We start from the raw sequence: 20515 nt of genomic DNA on the forward strand, positions 1-20515 counted from the left end.
TAGTTATTAAAAATTATTGCTCACCACTAAGTCATCCCTACTGCTCTGCGTTTAAGTCAAACCTCTTCTAGATTTTCTGATAAAGCTGTTGGGTACATTCAAAGGAGAGAGAGGTTGATAGCTTCTTAATTAGTATGGGTGTCAAAGGTTTACAGGCAGAAAGCAGGAGAATGAAGTTGAGAGAGATACAAATCTGTCATGAATGAATAGTGGAGCAGACTTGATGGACCAAATGGCTTAATTCTACTCCTATGTCTAAGGTGTTATTTTGTATTGTAATGGGTCCAACATTACCGGAGAGATGGATGGGCGCAGGGAGAACAATGGAACTGGAATATCCAACAATGCTAAAGATGTGCAAGGCAGGACTTCATTTTTTAAAAAAACTTGTTGCAAGTATTTTACCAGTATCTACTCAGAGTGACAGTTTGGCTGATTATACTAACATAGCAAGTAGGATGGAACAACCTGTGGCCTTGAGGATGATGCTGGGCAATTAGCAGTTGGGGTGGAGGAGAAGGTAGGATGGAGGCAAAAGGGAAGAAGGAATGGAATATTTCCAAGATTGAGGTTATATGTCAATGGGAGAGGCAGCCTGAGTTGGAAGCAATGATCAGTCCAAGTGTGATCTGGTATTTTGAAAATTTGGGTCATGCTTAACAGAGTGAAGGGATTTGAGATGTCTTGATTTGGACTGGGAAGATTATTATAGTAGGGTGAGCTTTTGGGAGTTGTTTCCAATGCTCCTAACCTCTTTAATCTATAAGGAATTTGGATAAATGAGTTGACGACTTATCTTCTGGACTTCCATGGGTCCAGGATCTGGGTTGGAGCAGATTTTGACTGACAGGGAATTGACCCACATCCCAACTTTCCCACCTCACTCAGACCTTGGTTGACATGGCAGTCAGGACCTGATGACATCATTGGACTCTGCCTTAAGTGTTAAAACAGAAGCTCACAAAAGTTAGTAAGGAGAAAGGAGGTGGTATTGTGGGGAAAGAGATTCCCATTATCTTAACTGCCAGGTTTTCCTCCATGTGAGCTATTAAAAATGAGCCTCATCGACATTTTTCAGTAAAGTCATTGCAGAAGCCATTAAGAATGGTAGTCAATAAAGCAGGTTGGTATATAATATATACATTCATATATAATCGTGTAAAATGAGATTATTTTTGTAACCTTTTCATGATTTAATAAATTATAATTAATACACTAATGAAATAAAATGTAATAATTTAATACATTCAAAGGTTCAAAGATACATTTAACGTCAGAGAAATATATACAATATATATTCTGAAATACTTTTTCTTCACAAACATCTATGAAAACAGGAGTGCCCCAAAGAATGAATGACAGTTAAATGTTAGAATCCCAGCCCCCCCCAGCTCCCCCCTCCCACACGTAAGTGACAACAAAGCAATGACCCCTCCCCCACACCAGCAAAAAAAAAGCATTAGTGCCCCCCACTGAGCACTCAAGCGTACAGCAAAGCAACAGCAAAGACACAGAATTGCAGTACCCCAAAGACTACTTATTCACCCGGTAATTCAACATACCACAGGCTCTCTCTCTCTCCCTAATAAAGGGAAAAGAGGTGTCTCCATTTCATGAAATAGAATACAATTAAATAGCAAACTTTAAACTGAAATAGCTTTCAAGGAATTCAATTGGTTTTGTAAAATGAGTTGCTATTTTAACTATATTACTTGTGTAAAGGTCCTCAGTTGCTGAGCATTTTTGTCTCTTCCCCACACCGCCAATGTCCTAACACTTCAGCTGCATTAAAGAGGAGAAAGAGAAAGAACATCCAAAAAATATTCCCTTGAAGATACTCACCAGGAATGTTGCAAGCTGTGTATATGTAAGTAATGTGATTCTATAATAGATTCCATCTGCAATTTAACAGTCTTGCCCTTACCAAATTTTCATATCTCTTTTCATTCTTCCTGAAATAAATAAGCAAAGTGTTAGCAAAGTAAACCTGACTGTGGGCTTGGAATTCTCTTTTCATTGCAATATTTTATCATGCTGGCTTTGCATGTACTGTTTCATTTAAACATTAACAATGCTGAAGATTTGATTTATTGACATATAAATTGGGCCAAATTGAAGGGTGCAAGAAAAGGATCGTACATGCTGTATTTTAGACTCAATTCCAATGTCTTTTATCATTGAATCATCAACAATTGGACTTCCTGCGGACCTCACTGGCAAAATATTCGTTTGTTGTTTAATTTATTTTCCTTTGGCTAAATTCTGGTGCTCAGCCCTTTGCTTGTGCTTGACAGCCTTGTACATAATACACTTGATTCACGAATTGGAGTTCACTTGTTATATATCGTGTCTGTCAATCTGTCTTCTAATTTAACAGTTGAAGATAGCATACTGTATTTATTCGTCCCTTTTCATTGTGCGAAAGATTCAGGAATTGTCATTCCTCTCTAAAAATATGAAAAGGAGAGAAGTCCGAAAGGAACACTGAGCTGAACTGTATTGGGGCATTCGTGTTTCAAAATTAATAGATTCAGGGCACCTAAAATTCTGGTTGATCCTTAGTGTTTTAAAGTTAATAGCTTATTTCATAATACAATAGCTATAAGAGGGATTAAACATAAGGTTTCAACCCTATTGCTTTATTAATATCTCAGTATTAATATTATCAAATCAAGTGATGATTCCTCCCAAAAACTAAATGTAATTTGTCTTACACTAAAGATAAGGAGTTCCTTGAAGGCATTTTATCAAATTAGGGTAATTTAACATCCAACATTGTTAAAATTGATGTTATATGTGCTGTGAAATGAGTGTGCCTGATTGTTGTAAAATGAACTGTCCTGTTAAACCTCAGCTGCCATAAAACTTCAATTAGATTAATGTTATGTTCTTTGATGTATTTTGGCAATGTTTCAGTGCTAGCTAATATTTTTAAAGTACGCTTCAGTTTGGGAAGATGAGCAACATCCCTCCCAAGTGTCAAATCCTTTGATTTACTGGGTTTTGAACTTTTTTTTTTAGCATTTTCTTTTGCTTTTGACTCTGTTATGCTGTACTGTATGTTTCCTACATCCAATAGAAAGCAAGTTGGAAATTATCTTTGGTAAAAATTTGGCATTGTCTATTCAACAGAATATAAACTATGATACTCTTTTTTTAACTTGAGAATTGCTAAGTAAAAAAGATGCTGCATGTTTGGAAGACATTGGAGAGAAAACAAAAACCACTAGGTGAGAGAAAGGTGAGGGCCCAGCAATTGGTACTGGAATTTCAGCTCCCAGTTCAGAGAGTTCAGTATCTTAGAGGGAGGCAGAATAGGAGAATTTTTAGCTATTCCAGGGAATAATTAATCTCTGTGATTGGGCAACCTTCCAAAGTGCTGGCATAACTCAAAGTACAGCAATACAAGGGGCTGAGCAATTTTGACTGAGTTCAGCCTAGCCAAAGGGGGGGGGGGGTCTCAGGCTTCCTTCCTGTGGGACCACAACCTCGGCAGTGCTGCTACTGCAGTTTCCTGGTCCCCTCCAAGAGATGGAAGATCCCTGGGCCAACCATGGTTTATCTGTCCTGAGGGATTGGATTTGCAACAGCTTTGTCAAGTTCATTTTCTGGTTAGTGGCCCTCGGGCTTACTTGCTCCCAAAATGGAGGGCATATCTGGGCCCTCTGCTGATCAGCAACCTGAAGTCTGCTTCAGAGAAAATCTACCCCTATCATTCTGAAAAGAGAACCAGAAGATGCAGTATGTTTGGTTTCAGCTGAAGTATTTGGTGGTTTCAGAGATGGATGGGGGGGGGGGGGGGTGGAAGGAAAGAAAAACATGCTTGACATGAGGCAACCACTATATCTTGTTGAGAAGATGGTGCTAAGCTGTGGTCTTTGAGTTCATGGCTCAACCTTGGTTGTCCTTTTAGGTTTGTAGGGATGGTTTGGAGACAGAGGGGGGAGTTAAGGGTCAGGTTATGGTTTACAGCCAGGGACGTGGGGAGATTAAAGGTCATGCTGGAGTCTAGACCTCCGTTCTGTGTTTGATGGCCAGTGATGTGGATCTGAGTCGAAGGCCGTCTGTGGTCAGGTGTCGGGCCAGCAGGTCAGAGAGAAGGAACCTAGTGCCTTGCTCCCACCCTCCACCCATCCCATCTCAGTGACTTGATGGTGGGTTCTGGGATTGGTGTTCCATGCAGGCAGGAGGCATGAAGACTGGTGACCCCCTAGATATGTAATTTGATGAGACTGGAATTTGAATCCGAGTGTTCAGGGTCTCACCATTGGTGAGTCTGGAGTTTGGGGTACTCATCCAGGGTCTTCAGTCGTTGTCATTGGCGAGTCCTGGGGTCAGTACCAAAGAGCAATGCCAGAAGGTAGATCAAAAGCATGGAAATCAAGGCCCATGGAAATCAAGGCCCAATGCCTGGACCTTGGGTCTGCAAGTCCACTGGAGGATTTGAAAGCCCAGTGTCTGTGAAACTGTGAGTCGACAGGAGCTGGAGGCTGGACACGGCCTGCCCTGGTGTTGAGGACTCTCTGTGCTTGTGTGTGGATGGGTGAGGAGGAGGAATGGAGCTGTGGTTTTGACACTGTTCTGTTTTTGTTGTCACTTGTGTTGTTTTGAGAACATGGTGGGTGTGCTAAGTTGGTGCTGGAATGTGTGTTGAAACTTGCGGGCTGCCCACAGCGCATCCTTAGATTGTGTTAGTTGTTAACACAAACAACACATTTCATTATATGTTTCAATGTACATGTGATAAATAATTTAATCTGAATACGAATCTAAATCTGAAAGTGAGGTCACAGGCACTGTCCTATAACCGCTTTGTCAAATCCATCTTCAGAACCAAATGCCCTCCTAGGTCTGATTGGGTATATAAAACACAATCTGACTTCCATTTCAAAATAGCTATGAGAGTAAAGACCTTTTATGGAAATATTAATGTAGATATAAATTACATCTTCAATATATTATTTTTGTCTATCTCTTTCAGTCAAAGGTCTTAACAGTGAAGAATACAGACACAGCAAATGATGTCGTTGCCATGACACTTCAACACTTTGGTATCATGGTAAGATGACAACCAATCACATCCAGCTTTAGCTTTGACTTGCTACTCTATAGCTTAATTAATTGTTCAGGCTATTTATAGTTACTTTGCTACTTGGAGCTTTCTAAAGAGGTTTTCTAAAATCACATCAGGGTTCCATTATTTTAAATCAATCAAATGGTTCAGCTTGACAATTCTTTAATTTGCATTTCTAAATTTCAAAACCTTCATTAGGCATGAATAATAAATCAAAGTGTATTTTTATTTTAGGGGATTTTTAGATGATCAAATAGCTTTACGTGAAGAAAGATTTCACTCACTGTAAATTTATGCAAAAGTACCAAGCAAGTTTCACTGTTGGATATATTATTATCAAAGCCATGGGAGTTCTGAGTGGTATATTTAGCTGATTGTTAATTTTAACTTGATAAAGCCACAATGATGAACACGGGCTGCTAGTTCTTATTTGAAGGTCTTCTAATCTCTGCAGTATAGGTACACCGACAAAGTGAAATAAAACTAAGCTATCCAATCCACAGACTGTCTCAGTCTGAAGGCCTCCGTCAGTCAGGGTTGACCGTGGATATTGCATCCCAGCTCTCTACGTGATACGCAAGTCTGGGCAGTTTGATACGGAGAGCAAGCTGCTGCCCGTGTAGCAAGCTCCCCCTCTCCATGCATCTGATGAACCAAAGGAATGGCAGAGACCGATACAGTTTGGTGCCAACAGTGTTCTCAGGAGTTGCCAGTCAATGTTGAATTTAATGTAGGATTGCCTTAGGGACTCCAGCTCCAGACTTTTCCATCAGTGCATGGAACAAAATCAATAGAGACCATGCTGATAACAATTTTCACAGGGTTCCTCAAGCCTTTTCAAGAAAAAAAATTCTATTAAGTCAAAAAAGCGAGGCATAGGTATAACCATGAGTTTGGATAGTAGTATAAGACAGATCTGCTATTTAATCTTGCTCAGCATTAATTTTAATTAACTACAGTTGAAATGAAAATCAGGAGGGTTATTTAATGGGTAGATGGTCAAAGTGAAAATTATCCCCACTGTGTATAGTGTCTACAGTTTCCTGTAGTTTCAGTTTTATACTGCAATGCACTGCGCTGTGACGTTTGTTTATGGATGGAAATGCCCCTTCTTCTCTTCTTGCTAAGTAGCTTTATCCTGAATGGCATTCTCAGAATAGTCACACGAGATTCTACTTTTATTATAGGGCAGTTCTAAAGACTATCAACTTTGGGTCACCTCTGGCAAGGAAGACACTCCCTATCCTCTCATTGGTAAGCTTTAGATGGTAATATATTTCAGTCATATAATGCCCTATATGGTTTTAGTAATTATGTTGTCAATATCATTTTGGGATAGTTCAGAAAAGTGTATATGAAATAATGAATACATTCCAGTTCTGTGGGCCTCAGAGGCCTTTTGATACTTTCTGAGTAATATTTATTTACTATTTTTAGTGTATCTTTTTACCTTTGTTACAATAGGAATGCAATATACCTGGTGAGATTGAAACATGTTATGTAAGAAAGTTCAGGATTAGTGGGGAATTTCTATTGAGAGGGCATGTTTCTATTATAAAATGATTACTATATAATATTATTTAGAGTAAACCTGTTCTCTCCACACTATGGAGTACATACAGCACATTCCTGTTGGTCTTAATGATACCTTTGATTTTGTGGATGAAAAAAATAGTGATGACCAAAATATAACCATCAAATATACATTTTCTCTTCAGTTATCTCCCCTCACCAGTGCTGATTTATATAAAAATGTGACAAAGCATATCTTGGCTAAGAAGCCAGTCTATGAGTCTTGAAAGGTGTCAGCAAGCTTATTGACTCAAAGACATTGCAGTTGAAATTGAAACTCGATTTCACCCAACATCAGCATACAGTACATTACTTTCCAAAAGGAACAATAAGGTTGATAATTGGATGATTTTTTCTCACTTTTGTATCCCAGTACCCTCTGACTCAGCATTAATTAGGGGTTAAACCTTCCTAGACCTTTCTGGGGCATTTTTTTTTTCTACTGTCAGTGGTTTAAGAGGGGAACTGCTATGTTTTCTGGATGAGTTTTTATATTTGGATATTGGGAGTCTTGTCCTTGCTATACTTCTAATGTGGTAACTTAAATAAATCTATAGTGTATGTGTTTGTTTCCCCATTCTTGCTTTCTAATATCCCAATCACAGTTTATACTCTATTGTATATTAGTTCCTTGTGGGACAATTCACCTCCATTGCAAAGTTCTTGTGATGCACAAGATAACTTCTACCTTTCCAATTTTATTCATTATTCTTTTAGAACCTGACAAAACCATTCCCTTGTCCAGTGAGGTTTATGGTTTCATGACAACATTCAACTTAAAATGTAAAACAGCACGTGCCTCATAATGGGAAAAAAGCCTTATTTTGCAGAAGCTTGGAGGAACAAAAGGTTAAGGCTAAAGACTTTGGGTAATATAATTACAACCTTGAGAACCAGATTATCTGCCCATTCTGCAGGTTTTTGTTACAGTGAAGCAGATTTTTTAAGGTACTTATTAAAAGAAGAGAAAACAAACACATTAATTATAATAAAAGACATTTGAAAAGAAAAGTTATTGTTACTGGATAAAATTCTCATATCAAATCATGAATCTGCTTGTACAATTTGAAAGCAGAACATAGTGAATTATACTGTTGAATGTTAATTGTATTTTACTTTCATTCAATAACTAACCTTGTTAAACTAATAATACTAGATCAAGGTGGGAGAGTATTTTCTGTGAGAGATATCTTTTTCAATTATACCAGAGAATTAGAAATTTCTGCGTTGTTGTCCCTTTGTTGTGTTTCAGGGCTCTTGACAATGTTTCCACTGATCTGGATGTATAATAGGGCTGGGAATGGGGAAAGGTAGTCCTGGATTTGGATGTTTGTGTGTGGGTAAGAGGGAAAGGTATTAGTGTAATGTTTTGCCAAAGAATTGAATTAAGTACCTAAAGTATTAAATTCATAGAACAACAGACTTGTAGATGTAAAATAATATTCAAATTGAAGAAATCTCAGCACTATTCTTGATACAAAGAAAATAACTCTAGAATATTTGGCTATTTGTCTGTTTGAGATAACCCAATTTACTTTAGTTTAACAGCAACAGTTTCTAAGAATGTCTAACGAGATTCCATCTGCTTGGGGTCAGAATTAATATAAAAGAAAAGGTCATATTTAGTTCAGTCAATGCTAATAACATCAGGGAGGGATTTGGTTGAAAGTAAGGTTTAAAGTCTGTGGACACTGATTTGAATGAAAATAAAAGAAAAAAAGTGAATACTCAAGATATAATAGTGTTTTAGATGTTCTGTGTTGTTACAGAAATAAATGTAGAAGCATTAGACACATAAGAAAGTTTGGGCATTCAGTTTATATGAGAAATATCATTATATCCCCAAAGACCCATTTTAGAGTAAGCTGATATTGGGCAGTGCAAGTCAAATCTACAATGCAATTGATTTGGAATCTGTATACAGGATAAAGTGATCCCACAGAACCCACGAAATTTCTGTTGCAGGCCCTAAACTTGCAATGTGGAGAAATGAACCCAGAACAGTTTGTAATCTCAGAAAACAGAACCTGAACAAAGTGGAGAAAATTAGGCGCTAACAATCCTCGTTGCTTTCATTTCTGTAATTATACATGGAGTGATTTAAACAGTGAAACATTTTGGATGATCCTCAATGGTTACATTTTTAGTACTTAAAAGGCTGCAGCTGAACTTTTCTGTTAAAACTCTAGGAAGTTACTTTTGAGCTGTAACATGAATACTCATTTGATGACAGAAAACCAGAACATCAGTTGATTGCTACAAACTGTAAGACAGGGCATGAATAGATAGAACGTGTCAGGGAAATTCCAGATTCTGAGTTTATAAAGAATAATTGGGATTTTTACCATCAAAGATGGTTTTGGTGCCTTTGTGAGCACCACAATACTCTCATCTTAAATTTTATGGAATCCGGAACCTTCTGTACTTAATAAAGTGGCCACTGGGTGTATGCACCTGGTCTTCTGCTGATGTAGCCCATCCACTTCAAAGTTTGACATGTTCTACATTCAGAGATGCTCTTCTGCACACCACTGTTGTAATGTGTGGTTTTTTTGAGTTACTGTCACCTTCCAGTCAGCTTGAAACAGTCAGGTCATTCCCCTCTGACTTCTCTCATTAACAAGGCATTTTCACCCATGGAACTGTCACTCACCAGATTTTTTTTGTTTTTCACACCCTTCTCTGTGAACCCTAAGGACTGTTGTGGGTGAAAATCCGAGGGGATCAGCAGTTTCTGAGATACTCAAACCACCCCATCTGGCATCAGCACACATTCCACGGACAAACTCATCTAGATCACATTTCTTCCCCATTCTGATGTTCAGTCTGGACAACAACTAAACCTCTTCATCACATCTACATGCTTTTATGGAATGAGGTGCTGCCACATGATTGGCCGATTAGATATTTGCATTAACGAGCAGGTGTACCTAATAAGGTGGTCACTGGTTGTTGGTATTCAAACATGCATTGCACACAAAATAGGAACTGTAATGGGCAGGAGAGATCTATTTGTTACCAAAAGCCTTCAGCTTTCTGTTGGTTCCAAATTTATGCTCTCAACATGCAATCTCATAAACATAGCCAATTTTCTTTTGGCCAATTTATGTTACTTACTTAATGCTGGCCATGGCCATTCCTCTCTAAGTTTGAGTTTTTGATATGGAAACCAAACTAGCAGTGGGAAAGAACCAGTAGCCTCTTTAAAATCAAGTCCAACATGTTATGGGGGGCCAAAGAATAATTGAAGGTCCTTACTGGTTTAAAAGTGTCGCCTAATATCCTCAAGTCACATGTAATATAATGCCAATTTCCTGCATTTCCAATGGACCTCAACTATAAGGTTTCTGGACTAGGTGACATCGTCTCAAAATTAGAGCCAGATAACTTTAATGCAGAGTTGAAGTTAGCAATATCTCTGTATACAAAAGACACATAAAATTGGGAACAGAGGACAATTAATGTCAGTTCTATTGTTAATTTGTATTCAGAGATGCAAACATTCTAATCGACAAGGTATTAATTTAATTTTATTTTATTTAGAGATAGAACACAGAACAGGCCTTTCTGGCCCAGTGAGTCACAATGCCCAGCAGCCCACCTAGTTAACACTAGCCTAATCACAAAACAATTTACAATGACCAATTTACCTACCTACCGGCGTGTCTTTGGACTGTGGGAGGAAACTGGGGCACCTAAAGGAAACCTATGCAGTCACAGGGAGCACGTACAAACTCCTTACAGGTGGTGCTAAATTGAACTCCAAACTCCCGAAGGCCCTGAGCTGTAATAATGTTGTGCTAACCACTATGGTGTCATGGTGGCCAAGGATATGGTGGCATATGGTGTTAAAGCGCACATCTCCAGCATCCAGCATCTACAGATTTCCTCGTGTCTCCTAATCAATTAAATTTAATGATCTATTCTTGTTCCTATCTTTCATATTTAGCCATAATCTAAAAACCTCAATTAGGTCAAATTAAAATCTTTTGGAATGAGAAATAGATACTTGGATAAAATAGCCAATTGGGTCCTAATCCAGCAATCAGAACAGTTATTAATTTACTTCAATTCAAAATTATACCTCCCTAATAGCTTGTTCCATCTGTCTGGTAGTTTTCAGTGATATAAAGTCATACAGTAGGGAAGCAGGTCCTATAGCCCACCAAATCTGTGTATACCATCAATTGTCCATTTACATAAATCCAAAACTAATCCTGTTTTATTCTTCTTACACTCCTACCAACTCCCACCCCCTCAGATTCTACTGCACTAGAGGCAATTTACAGTGGCCTGTTAATCTGCTGTATGGGTGGAAACCAGTCCCCTCGGTTAATTGATGATTTGGATTGTGAATAGATGGGGTGAAAATACTAATCAGCATAAAATCGACAGCCTGCTAACCTGAGAAGGGCCCTCTTATTCCCACTGTTTACTTTCCGATTGTTAACCAGTTCTCAATTCATACAAATAAATTACCCTCATTTCCATGTAATCTCATTCCTCCTGTTTAACATTTTATCAAAAGCCTTCTGAAAAACTAAATGCCCATATTCACCCTATATTTAATGAGTCACATCCTAAAAGGATCCCAGTAAAACAACAACAAAAATGAAGCATGCATTTACAAACATTTTTAAAACAGCAGAATTGTTCCAATAATCTTCACAGGAGAGTTAGCAAACAAAACATTTGTGCTCAGTCACATAATAGGACCAAGACCCTGGTCAAGGAAGCAAATTTTACACAGTACCTTTTTTTTATTTTCAAATGTTTTTATTGTGAAACAATATCAGTTTAACCACAACCAACAATGTCCTAAAGTACAATGCTTCTTTTTTCTTTTCTTTCTTATAACAACACAATGAAAATCAAATGAATGTATGTATAGTAAACAAGAAAAAAGCAAAGGAAACCCTACCTTCCCCCTCCCAGCCCTCCCCTCCCCTCGCCCCTCCCGTATGTGCTGTTTAGGTCCTACCACCCCCCACACTTAGTTCAGCGGTCGGTCTCTTCGAAATACAACAGTAATGCTTGCCAGATTTTTTCAAATTCCTTGAGTCTGTCCTTGATAACGTATCTTATCCTCTCTAGATGCATAGTATCCATTAATGCAGCCAACCATTGTCTGAGTGTTGGAGTTTCCTCCTTTTTCCAGAACATCAGTATGAGTTTCTTTCCATTAAGTATGCCATAGGTCAGGAGTTGTTGCTGGGTAGTCTGGAATTTATTTGACCTTGCAGAAGTTCCAAAAATTATTAAAATGGTGTCTGGTATTATCTGAACCTTTAGTATCTTCGATAGGACCTCAAATATTTGCTTGCAATACTCTTGTATCCTGGGACATAAAGCATAACTATGTAACAAATTTGCCTTCGAGGACTTGCATTTCTCACACATTGGGGACACCCTGGGAATATTTTATGAATCTTTACTTTTGAGTAGTGTAGTCTATGTACGATTTTAAATTAAACAATGTCTGGCATTGATGGAACAGGAGTTAACATACTCCAAAGCCTCATTCCATATAACCTCCTCTATCTGTGTACCCAATTTACGCAGTATCTTAAAACTGTTAAATATTTAATGAGGGAATTCCAGATTGTGAAGCCTTCACAGCAGGAGGCACTGTTTAAGGGATAGAATTGGACAAGCATAGGGAGTCCCTAAAGAGTATGGAGATTGGAATGGTTAAAACCATCGAGAAATTTGAAAGCATAGATGAGAATGTTTAAACTGAGCAATGCCATAAGTGGGAGTCAACACAGATGAGCATGCACACGGCTTAAGGGTGAATGGGCCCTGATGTGTGTTAGGGCAGCAGAGTATTGGATGACCTCAAGTTGTTGGCAAGAACAAGCAAGCAACAGGGCATTGATTTTTTTTTAAGTGAAATAATGACAGGGTTTTAGCAAATGTGGTTGGGATTAGTTCCTGAAGGTTCTGCTGAAGAAGCTTTTGCAATCAGGAGAATTAGGAAAGTGACACATGAATTTTGGAGTAGGTTTTGCATCTTAATGAAGAGTTATATCTGGATAGATACAAGATAAAGCAAAAGATGACTGTTGGAAATCTTAACTTAATAATCAGTGCCAAGGCAGTAAGAGAAAAATTATATTCCAGAAGATGAATCAAATATAAAATTTAGGATTACTTGGAGTATTGTCAACAGTTTTGGGCCCCATATCTCAGAAAAGATGTGTTGGCATTGGAAAGAGTCCAGAGGAGGTTCATAACGATGATTCCGTGAATGAAGGGGTTAACATATGAGGAGCGTTTGGCAGCTTTGGGCCTGTACTCACTGGAACTTAGAAGAATGCAGAGGGATCTCATTGAAACCTACTGAATGTTGAAAGGACTAGATAAGGTGGATGGGGAGAGGATGCTGGAGATATCCAAAACAAGTGGGCACAGCCTCAAAATTGAAGAGTGACCTTTTAGAACAGAGGTAAGGAGGAATTTTTTTAGCTAGAGAGTAGTGAATCTGTGGAATGCTCTGCCACAGACTATGGTGGAAGCCAAGTCCGTGGGTATATTTAAAGCGGAAGTTGATAATTTCCTGGTTGGTCAGGCCATCAAAGGATATGGCGAGAAGACAGGTATATGGGGTTGAGTGGGATTCGGGATCAGCCATGATGGAATGGCAGAGCAGACTCGATGGCCTGAATGGCCTAATTCTGCTCCCATGTCTTATGGTTTTATGGATTTTGTCCTCTATGCAATTGCTTTTCGAGATGCACCAAATATATTTGCATTATTTGGAGCAATGAAACATAAGGTATCACTATATGCAGATGACTTGTTATTATATATTTCTAACCTACAGAAATCCCTTCCTTCAGTAATATCATTACTTACTCAATTTAGTAGCTTTTCTGGTTATAAATTAAATTTTGATAAGCGTGAATTATTCCTATTAAATACGCAAACTTTAATTTACAGAAGTTTTCCATTTAGATTGGCTACAGAATACTTTATGTATTTAGGGGTTAAAATTACTAAGAAACATCAGGACCTATTCAAGGCTAATTTCTTACCTTTAACTGATTATATTAAACAATTATTAACTAAATGGTCTCCGATGTCCTTATCATTAGTTGGCCAAATCAATGCTATTAAGATGATAGTTCTACCTAAGTTTCTTTATTTATTTCAGGTAGTAGCAATTTTTATTCCTAAATCCTTTTTTGATATTATTGATTCCAAAATTTCTTCATATATTTGGCAGTGTTAAGATCCCAGGCTGAGTAAGAAATATTTACAGAAATCCAAAAGGATGGTGGTTTGGCGATGCCGAACTTTAGATTTTACTATTGGGCAATTCATATCCGAAATTTAAACTTTTGGACCCAAGAGTTAGCTGAAACCCAAAGTCCAATCTTGAACGTGAGTCTGTGCAAGGATTTTCATTGGTGTCTATTTTAGGGGCTTCACTCCCCTTTGCATTTACTAAATTGAACAAACAAATCACTGTTGAGTTTGATATCCTTGAGTGATATTGTTATACACTCAGTGGTCGCTTTATTAGGTACCTCCTATACCTAGTAAAGTAGCTACTGAGTGTATGTTTGTGGTCTTCTGCTGCTGTAACCCATCCACTTCAAGGTTCGATGTGTTATGTGTTCCGAGCTGTTCTTCTGCACACCAGGAAATTTGAGTTATTGTTGCCTTTCTAACAGCTTGAACCATTTATCTCTGACCTTTCTCATTAACAAGTTGCTTTTGCCCATAGAACTCCTACTCACTGGATCTTTTGTTTTCTTTTGCACCATTCTCTGTAAACTCGAAAGACTGTTGTGTATCAAAATCTGGGAAGAACCACATTTTCTGAGATATTCAAACAACTCCATCTGGCACCAACAATCATTCCATGGTCAAAGTCACTTAGATCATATTTTTTCTCCATGTTGATGCTTGTTCTGAACAACAACTGAACCTCTTAACCATGCCTGCATGCTTTTATGTACTGTGGAGGATTTCTTACTCCTGTGGGATAATATCTTTCCTGACAAGGGGGAGTCACTGTGCTTGGCAGGTGAGACTTATGGCTGCGAAAACAACCTCAGGATCTGCAGCTTTCTCTGTGGTGGTTGTATGAGTTGACTCTGAGACTGCAGGAAGTGGTTCTGATGGCAGTAGCTCAATTGTTCTTCAATGCTTCTATTGTTGTAGTTAATTGATTCAAGACACTGTCCGTAACAGCAGCCGGGCTAGACAACATCCCAGGCCAATTACTCAGGATGTGTGCACACCAAATCATCGATGTCTTCACCAACATCTTCAACACTTCACTCATCCAGGCTGCTGTCCCCACATGTCTCAAGTCAGCCACCATCAGCAGAACTCTACATCTTCAGACTACCGTCCGGTGCCACTGACACCAATTATCATGAAGTGCTTTGAATAGCTGGTGATGGCACACATCAAAAACTCCATTCCTGTCACGTTGCACATCCACCAATATGCCTACCAACAGAACCGCTCTACAACAGATGCCAGAGCACCTGTCATGCACCTGGCCCTGACACACCTGGAAAGCGAGGACACTTATGTCAGAAAGCTCTTTCTGGATTTCGGTTCGCATTCAACACTATTGTCCTACAGACCTTAGCGAACAAAATCTTACTTGTCGGTCTAAATACACCACTGTGCAACTGGGCGTTGGACCTCTTAACCAGCCAACTTCAGGTAGTCAGGCTGCACAGCCACTCCTCCCTCCCCATCATGCTCAACATGGGTGCCCCCTCCCCCAACCTGTGTGCTGATCCCATTGCTTTGTATTCTCCTGACTGCATGGCTAAACACCTAAGTATATCATGCTTAAGTTTGCTGATGACACAACAGTGGTGTGGCTCATTACCAACAATGATGAGATGGTCTACGGAGAGGAGATAGAGATGCCCAAGGCCTGGTGCCAGGCAAATAACCTCTTCCTCAATGTCAACAAAACAAAGGAGATGGTTATCGACTTCAGGGGAACTCACACCACTCACATCCCTCTTTAAATTGGTGGCACAGCAGTGGAAACTGTGAGCAGTTTCAAACTCCTGGGAGTGCACATCTTACACAACCTCTCATGGTCCCAGAACACATTCTACACAATCAGGAAACTCCTCTACTTTCTAAGGAGGCTGAGGAGAGTTGGACTATGCACATTTGTACTCATGTTCTTCTACAGATGTGCAGTAAAGAGATCCTAACATGCTGCATCGCCACATTCTTCAAATGGTATGAAACTGTGGTGGCAGACAGGAAGGCTGTCCAACAGGTAGTCAAAACTGCCCAAAGCAACACTGGTACCAGCCTACACACCATCGAGGACATATATTACAGAGAGATGTCAGTAAAGGGCCAGTAACATCATGAAGGATCCCACTTACTCTGTGGTTTCAGTCTCTGAGGCTGATATGAGAGCACCCTTTAGGAAGATGAACCCATGGAAAGCATTTGATCCTGACCGTGTACCTGGCCTCATAATGAAGACCTGTGCTGATTAACTGGCTGGAGTGTTCACTGATATCTTTAACATCTTGCTTTGTCAGTCTGAGGTACCTAACTGCTTCAAGCAGGCATCAATTATACTGGTGCCCAAGAAGAAGATGGCAGCCTGCCTCAATGACTTACATCCGCTGTGATGAAATGCTTTGAGAGGTTGGAGATGAAGCATATCAATTCTTGCCTGAGGAGGGAGACTGAAAATGTGACTGAAAGAAGCCACAAAAACAACCTCTCACTCAATGTCAGCAAGACAAAGGAGTTGATCAAGATGGTGCTAGTGACCAACAGCAGCGTCCTTCAGACAGGTCGCTTTCTTCTGCTTTCAAATGGGATTCTGCTTCTAAGCTGCATGCAATTGGAACCAGTGATTTACACTTTGAAGATGTGTTTTTGGGCTGACTGAGCAATCTGCACTTTGCTGTCTCCAGTGGAGTTTGGTGAGGTTTGGAGCGGAGTGTTTGGCCTGGAGCCCTGGAGGCCTGGAGACGGGGTGCGAGCTCATGATCAGCTCCATCGCTTCTCTCTGATTGAGGTGTTGGTTGAAGTCAACAAGGATGAGAGCAGAAGACGGGCGGGTGTTCGGCACCATTTGCCCATGTTTGACTGGTCCTCTCCCTCTCACTAGCTGTGTTGGAGGAAAGTGCAGGAGACTTGGGATCCACATTGCAAAGATTGATTGGCAAAGCTGTGGACTTGTTTTGGAGAATTTTGGGGTTCATGTTGCATGGATTCTGGTTACTCTTATTTTTTCTGTTTGATCGGTGTGTACTGCGGCACTTCGGCAAAGAAAGGCTCTGTGGCCTGTAGTGGGCTAGCAGTGCAGCACTGAACTGAGCTACACTGAATACTACTGAACTGTGTTTGGTGTTCGATATCCTTTGTGGTTTGCTCACCCTTTTGCTGTTGGCACATTTTTTGCCATTGGTACAATTTGTTCATTTTTCACGCAATTAGTTGTTCTTTCCACGTTAGGGTTGGATGTTTTCTTAAATGGGTTCCATGGTATTTCTTTGTTTCCTGGCTGCCAGAGGGAGGACGAGTCTCAGATGTATTCTGTATACATGCTTTGATAATAAATGTATTTTGAATCTTTGATTATTGACTATAGGAAGAGGAAACTGGAGGTCAATAAGCCAGTCCTCAATGGGGGATCAGAGGTGGAGAGGATCAACAACTTTAAATTCCTCAATGGTATCATTTCAGAGGTTCTGTCCTGGGTCCCACAAACGTCATTACAAAGAAAGCATGGCGGCACCTCTACTTTCTTAGAAGTTTGTGAGGACCTGGCATGCCATCTAAAACTTTGACAAACTTTTATAGATGTGCAGTGGAGAGTATATTGACTGGTTGCATCATAGACTGGGATGGAAACACCAATGCCCTTAAATGGAAAAGCCTACAAAAAATAGTGGAAACAGCCAGTCCATCACACGTAAAACCCTCCCCACTATTGAGCAGATCTACATGGAGCATTATCGCAGGAAAGCAGCATCCATCATCAAGGACCCCCACCATCCAGGTCAGGTTCTCTTCTCACTGCTGCCATCAGGAAGGATGTACAAGAGCCTTAGGACTCACACTACCAGATCCAGTTATTACTCCTCAACCATCAGACTTCTGAACCAGTGGGGATAACTTCATTCAACTTCATTCACCCCAACTCTTAACTGTTCCCACAACCTTGGACTCACTTTCAAGGATTCTTCATCTCATGTTCTCAATATTTATTGTTTATTTATTATCATTATTTTATCTTTCTTTGTGCATGTACTGTGAATGCCTGCAAGAAAATGAATCTTGGGGTTTTAAGTGGTGACATATATATACTTTGATAATAAATATACTTCGAACTTTGAACTTTGAATCCACACTGCTCACCCCCATCAGGAAGAAGGATATACAGCATCCACGCCAGGACCACCAGACTCAAAAACAGTTACTTTCCCTGAGCAGTAAAGCTGATCAACACCTCAACCCACTAACCCACTCCTCCACACCACCCAGCACCACTAATTTATCATTTCCTGTCAGAGTCACCTTACACACAGGCACTCCTGTGCCTAGCGTCATTTTATCCAACCTATGTATATAAATTACCTTATGTATTTATACTTACTGTTTTTTTTATTATTGTGTTCTTTATCTTGAAGTGATTTTTCTTGTGCTGCATCAGATCCAGAGTAACAATTAATTTATTCTCCTTTACACTTGTGCACTGAAAATGACATTAAACAATCTTAAATCAGAAGTGGTACCAGTAGATGTTTCTTAATAAATCTCTCAACAGAATTTGCTTTGGGTCACCTTGGCCTCTACTATGAGTTCACGCCTAATGCTGCTGGGAAGAAGCTAGTTAATTTATTTATTAAGACATTTCTAGCAGTTAAATAGATCTTAATATTAATGTTTCAGAGAAAGCAATCTTAAACAAAATCTGAACCTGTTGATGGATTTTCTTTGTAGAACAATAGGAATCAAAAGACTGTGAGGTTATACCAATTTTCTGACCATTGTACTGGTACTGTTCAAGTGATAAAAACTGATACTTTCACCTTCAATTTAACATATTGTTTTCCTTAACAACACTTCCTAATTCTATCTAAAATGTGTGGCAAAGTACAACAGTGTTGTAGTTTGAAAAATGAGATATTACGTGGCACTGACACTTCAAACAATTTCACACACTGTCATCATACACAAAACATAACTGGAATTAAAAGTCTAAAATGGATATAGAATGGAACTGATAGTTACTTGTGCCTTTATTTTCCAACAGGACATGAATATCCTTTCAGCATTAAAATGAGTCACATTCAAGGTGCCACTGGACAGACGCAAGGGTCCAAGGACGCAATCTACCCTCTAGATTTCCAGGGGCCTTTCATTATCGAACAGCTGCCTGTGGAGATGCAGTGCCAATTCATCTTAAAGCCAAGTCACCTGGCATCATGCCAGCACATGGCTGGTTAGTACTTGGTCGTTAAACAAATCAATATGCGGTTACGTGTTTATTATTTGCATTGGGTGGTAAGACTGAGCTCAAAATGGATATTAATAGAAATATGTTAATTTTCTACAGCTGGTTGGGGCATCCCAAAAATGGTCTGTTTTCTGCAGTTAATGATTAGAATTCAGTTAACACGTTAAATACGAGTGCATATTTAATTCCATGTTTTCAGTATTATGCACCCTAAATTAGTTCCTCTGTTCATTGGTTCATACATCAGCAGGGGTTCAACATCATGAGTACATAGCTTAAGTTATAGTTAGCTTGTACATATTACAGTTTGGTGGTGGTGGGTGTTGAGATCTGAATAGGCCCTTTAGTCAAAGCTCCTGGGTCCATTGGAGTGTGTGTTCTCCAAAGCCCTTTGAATCTTGTGCTGGAGGCCCTGGAGAATGAGTTGAAAGAGGACAACAAGATCTGAATTTAGAATGGGCCAGGGTATCATTGCGGCAATGGGAACAGGCAGATCCGGAGATCAATCCCAAGATCCAATACAAGAAAATCAATGATCTTACATAAGCAGTCAAGGTAAGTGCATGCATCTTCATTTTCCACACCCTACTTTCCTGATACTGCTCAAATCATTATCACTGCATCTTTCAGTCACCAACAATCCTCTTCAATGAAGGCTTATACCCAACAGTCATCTGCTCTACTACATACTCACATACTGTCAGCATTCTCACAGCTCAAACGCAGACATACAGATTGCATGGCACTCACTGGCATTCCCTGCTGCCTATTTAAGCTCCATTTTCTCTTCTGACTTTCCTCTTAAGTTGGAAGGAACATATAGAACATAGAACATAGAATAGTACAGCATAGTACAAGCCCTTCGGCCCACATTGTTGTGCCAACCCTCAAACCCTGCCTCCCATATAACCCCCCACCTTAAATTCCTCCATATACCTGTCTAGTAGTCTCTTAAATTTCACTAGTGTATCTGCCTCCACCACTGACTCGGGTAGTGTATTCCACACACCAACCACTCTCTGAGTAAAAAACCTTCCTCTAATATCCCCCTTGAACTTCCCACCCCTTACCTCAAAGCCACGTCCCCTTGTATTGAGCAGTGGTGTCCTGGAGAAGAGGCGCCGGCTATCCGCTCTATCTATTCCTCTTAATATCTTGTATACCCCCATCATGTCTCCTCTCATCCTCCTTCTCTCCAAAGATTAAAGCCCTAGCTCCCTTAATCTCTGATCATAATCCATGCTCTCTAAACCAGGCAGCATCCTAGTAAATCTCTTTTGTACCCTTTCCAATGCTTCCACATCCTTCCTATAGTGAGGCGACCAGAACTGGGCACAGTACTCCAAGTGTGGCCTAACCAGAGTATTATAGAGCTGCATCATTACCTCACG

At 39.6% G+C, this 20515-nt stretch overlaps 1 protein-coding gene across 2 annotated transcripts in view; it reads left to right on the forward strand.

Annotated features, from left to right (window-relative positions):
* Positions 1-20515, forward strand: part of LOC140200175 (rho GTPase-activating protein 20-like) — a 409640-nt gene that overhangs the window by 53884 nt on the left and 335241 nt on the right. For both annotated transcript variants that reach the window (XM_072263090.1, XM_072263091.1), the window contains exons 6-9: positions 1783-1867; positions 4982-5059; positions 6262-6328; positions 18921-19109. In XM_072263090.1, coding sequence (XP_072119191.1) covers positions 1783-1867; positions 4982-5059; positions 6262-6328; positions 18921-19109 — 419 coding nt within the window. The remainder of the gene's footprint in view (positions 1-1782; positions 1868-4981; positions 5060-6261; positions 6329-18920; positions 19110-20515) is intronic.

Source organism: Mobula birostris, chromosome 7, assembly GCF_030028105.1.
Source record: "Mobula birostris isolate sMobBir1 chromosome 7, sMobBir1.hap1, whole genome shotgun sequence".
Lineage (NCBI taxonomy): Eukaryota > Metazoa > Chordata > Chondrichthyes > Myliobatiformes > Myliobatidae > Mobula > Mobula birostris.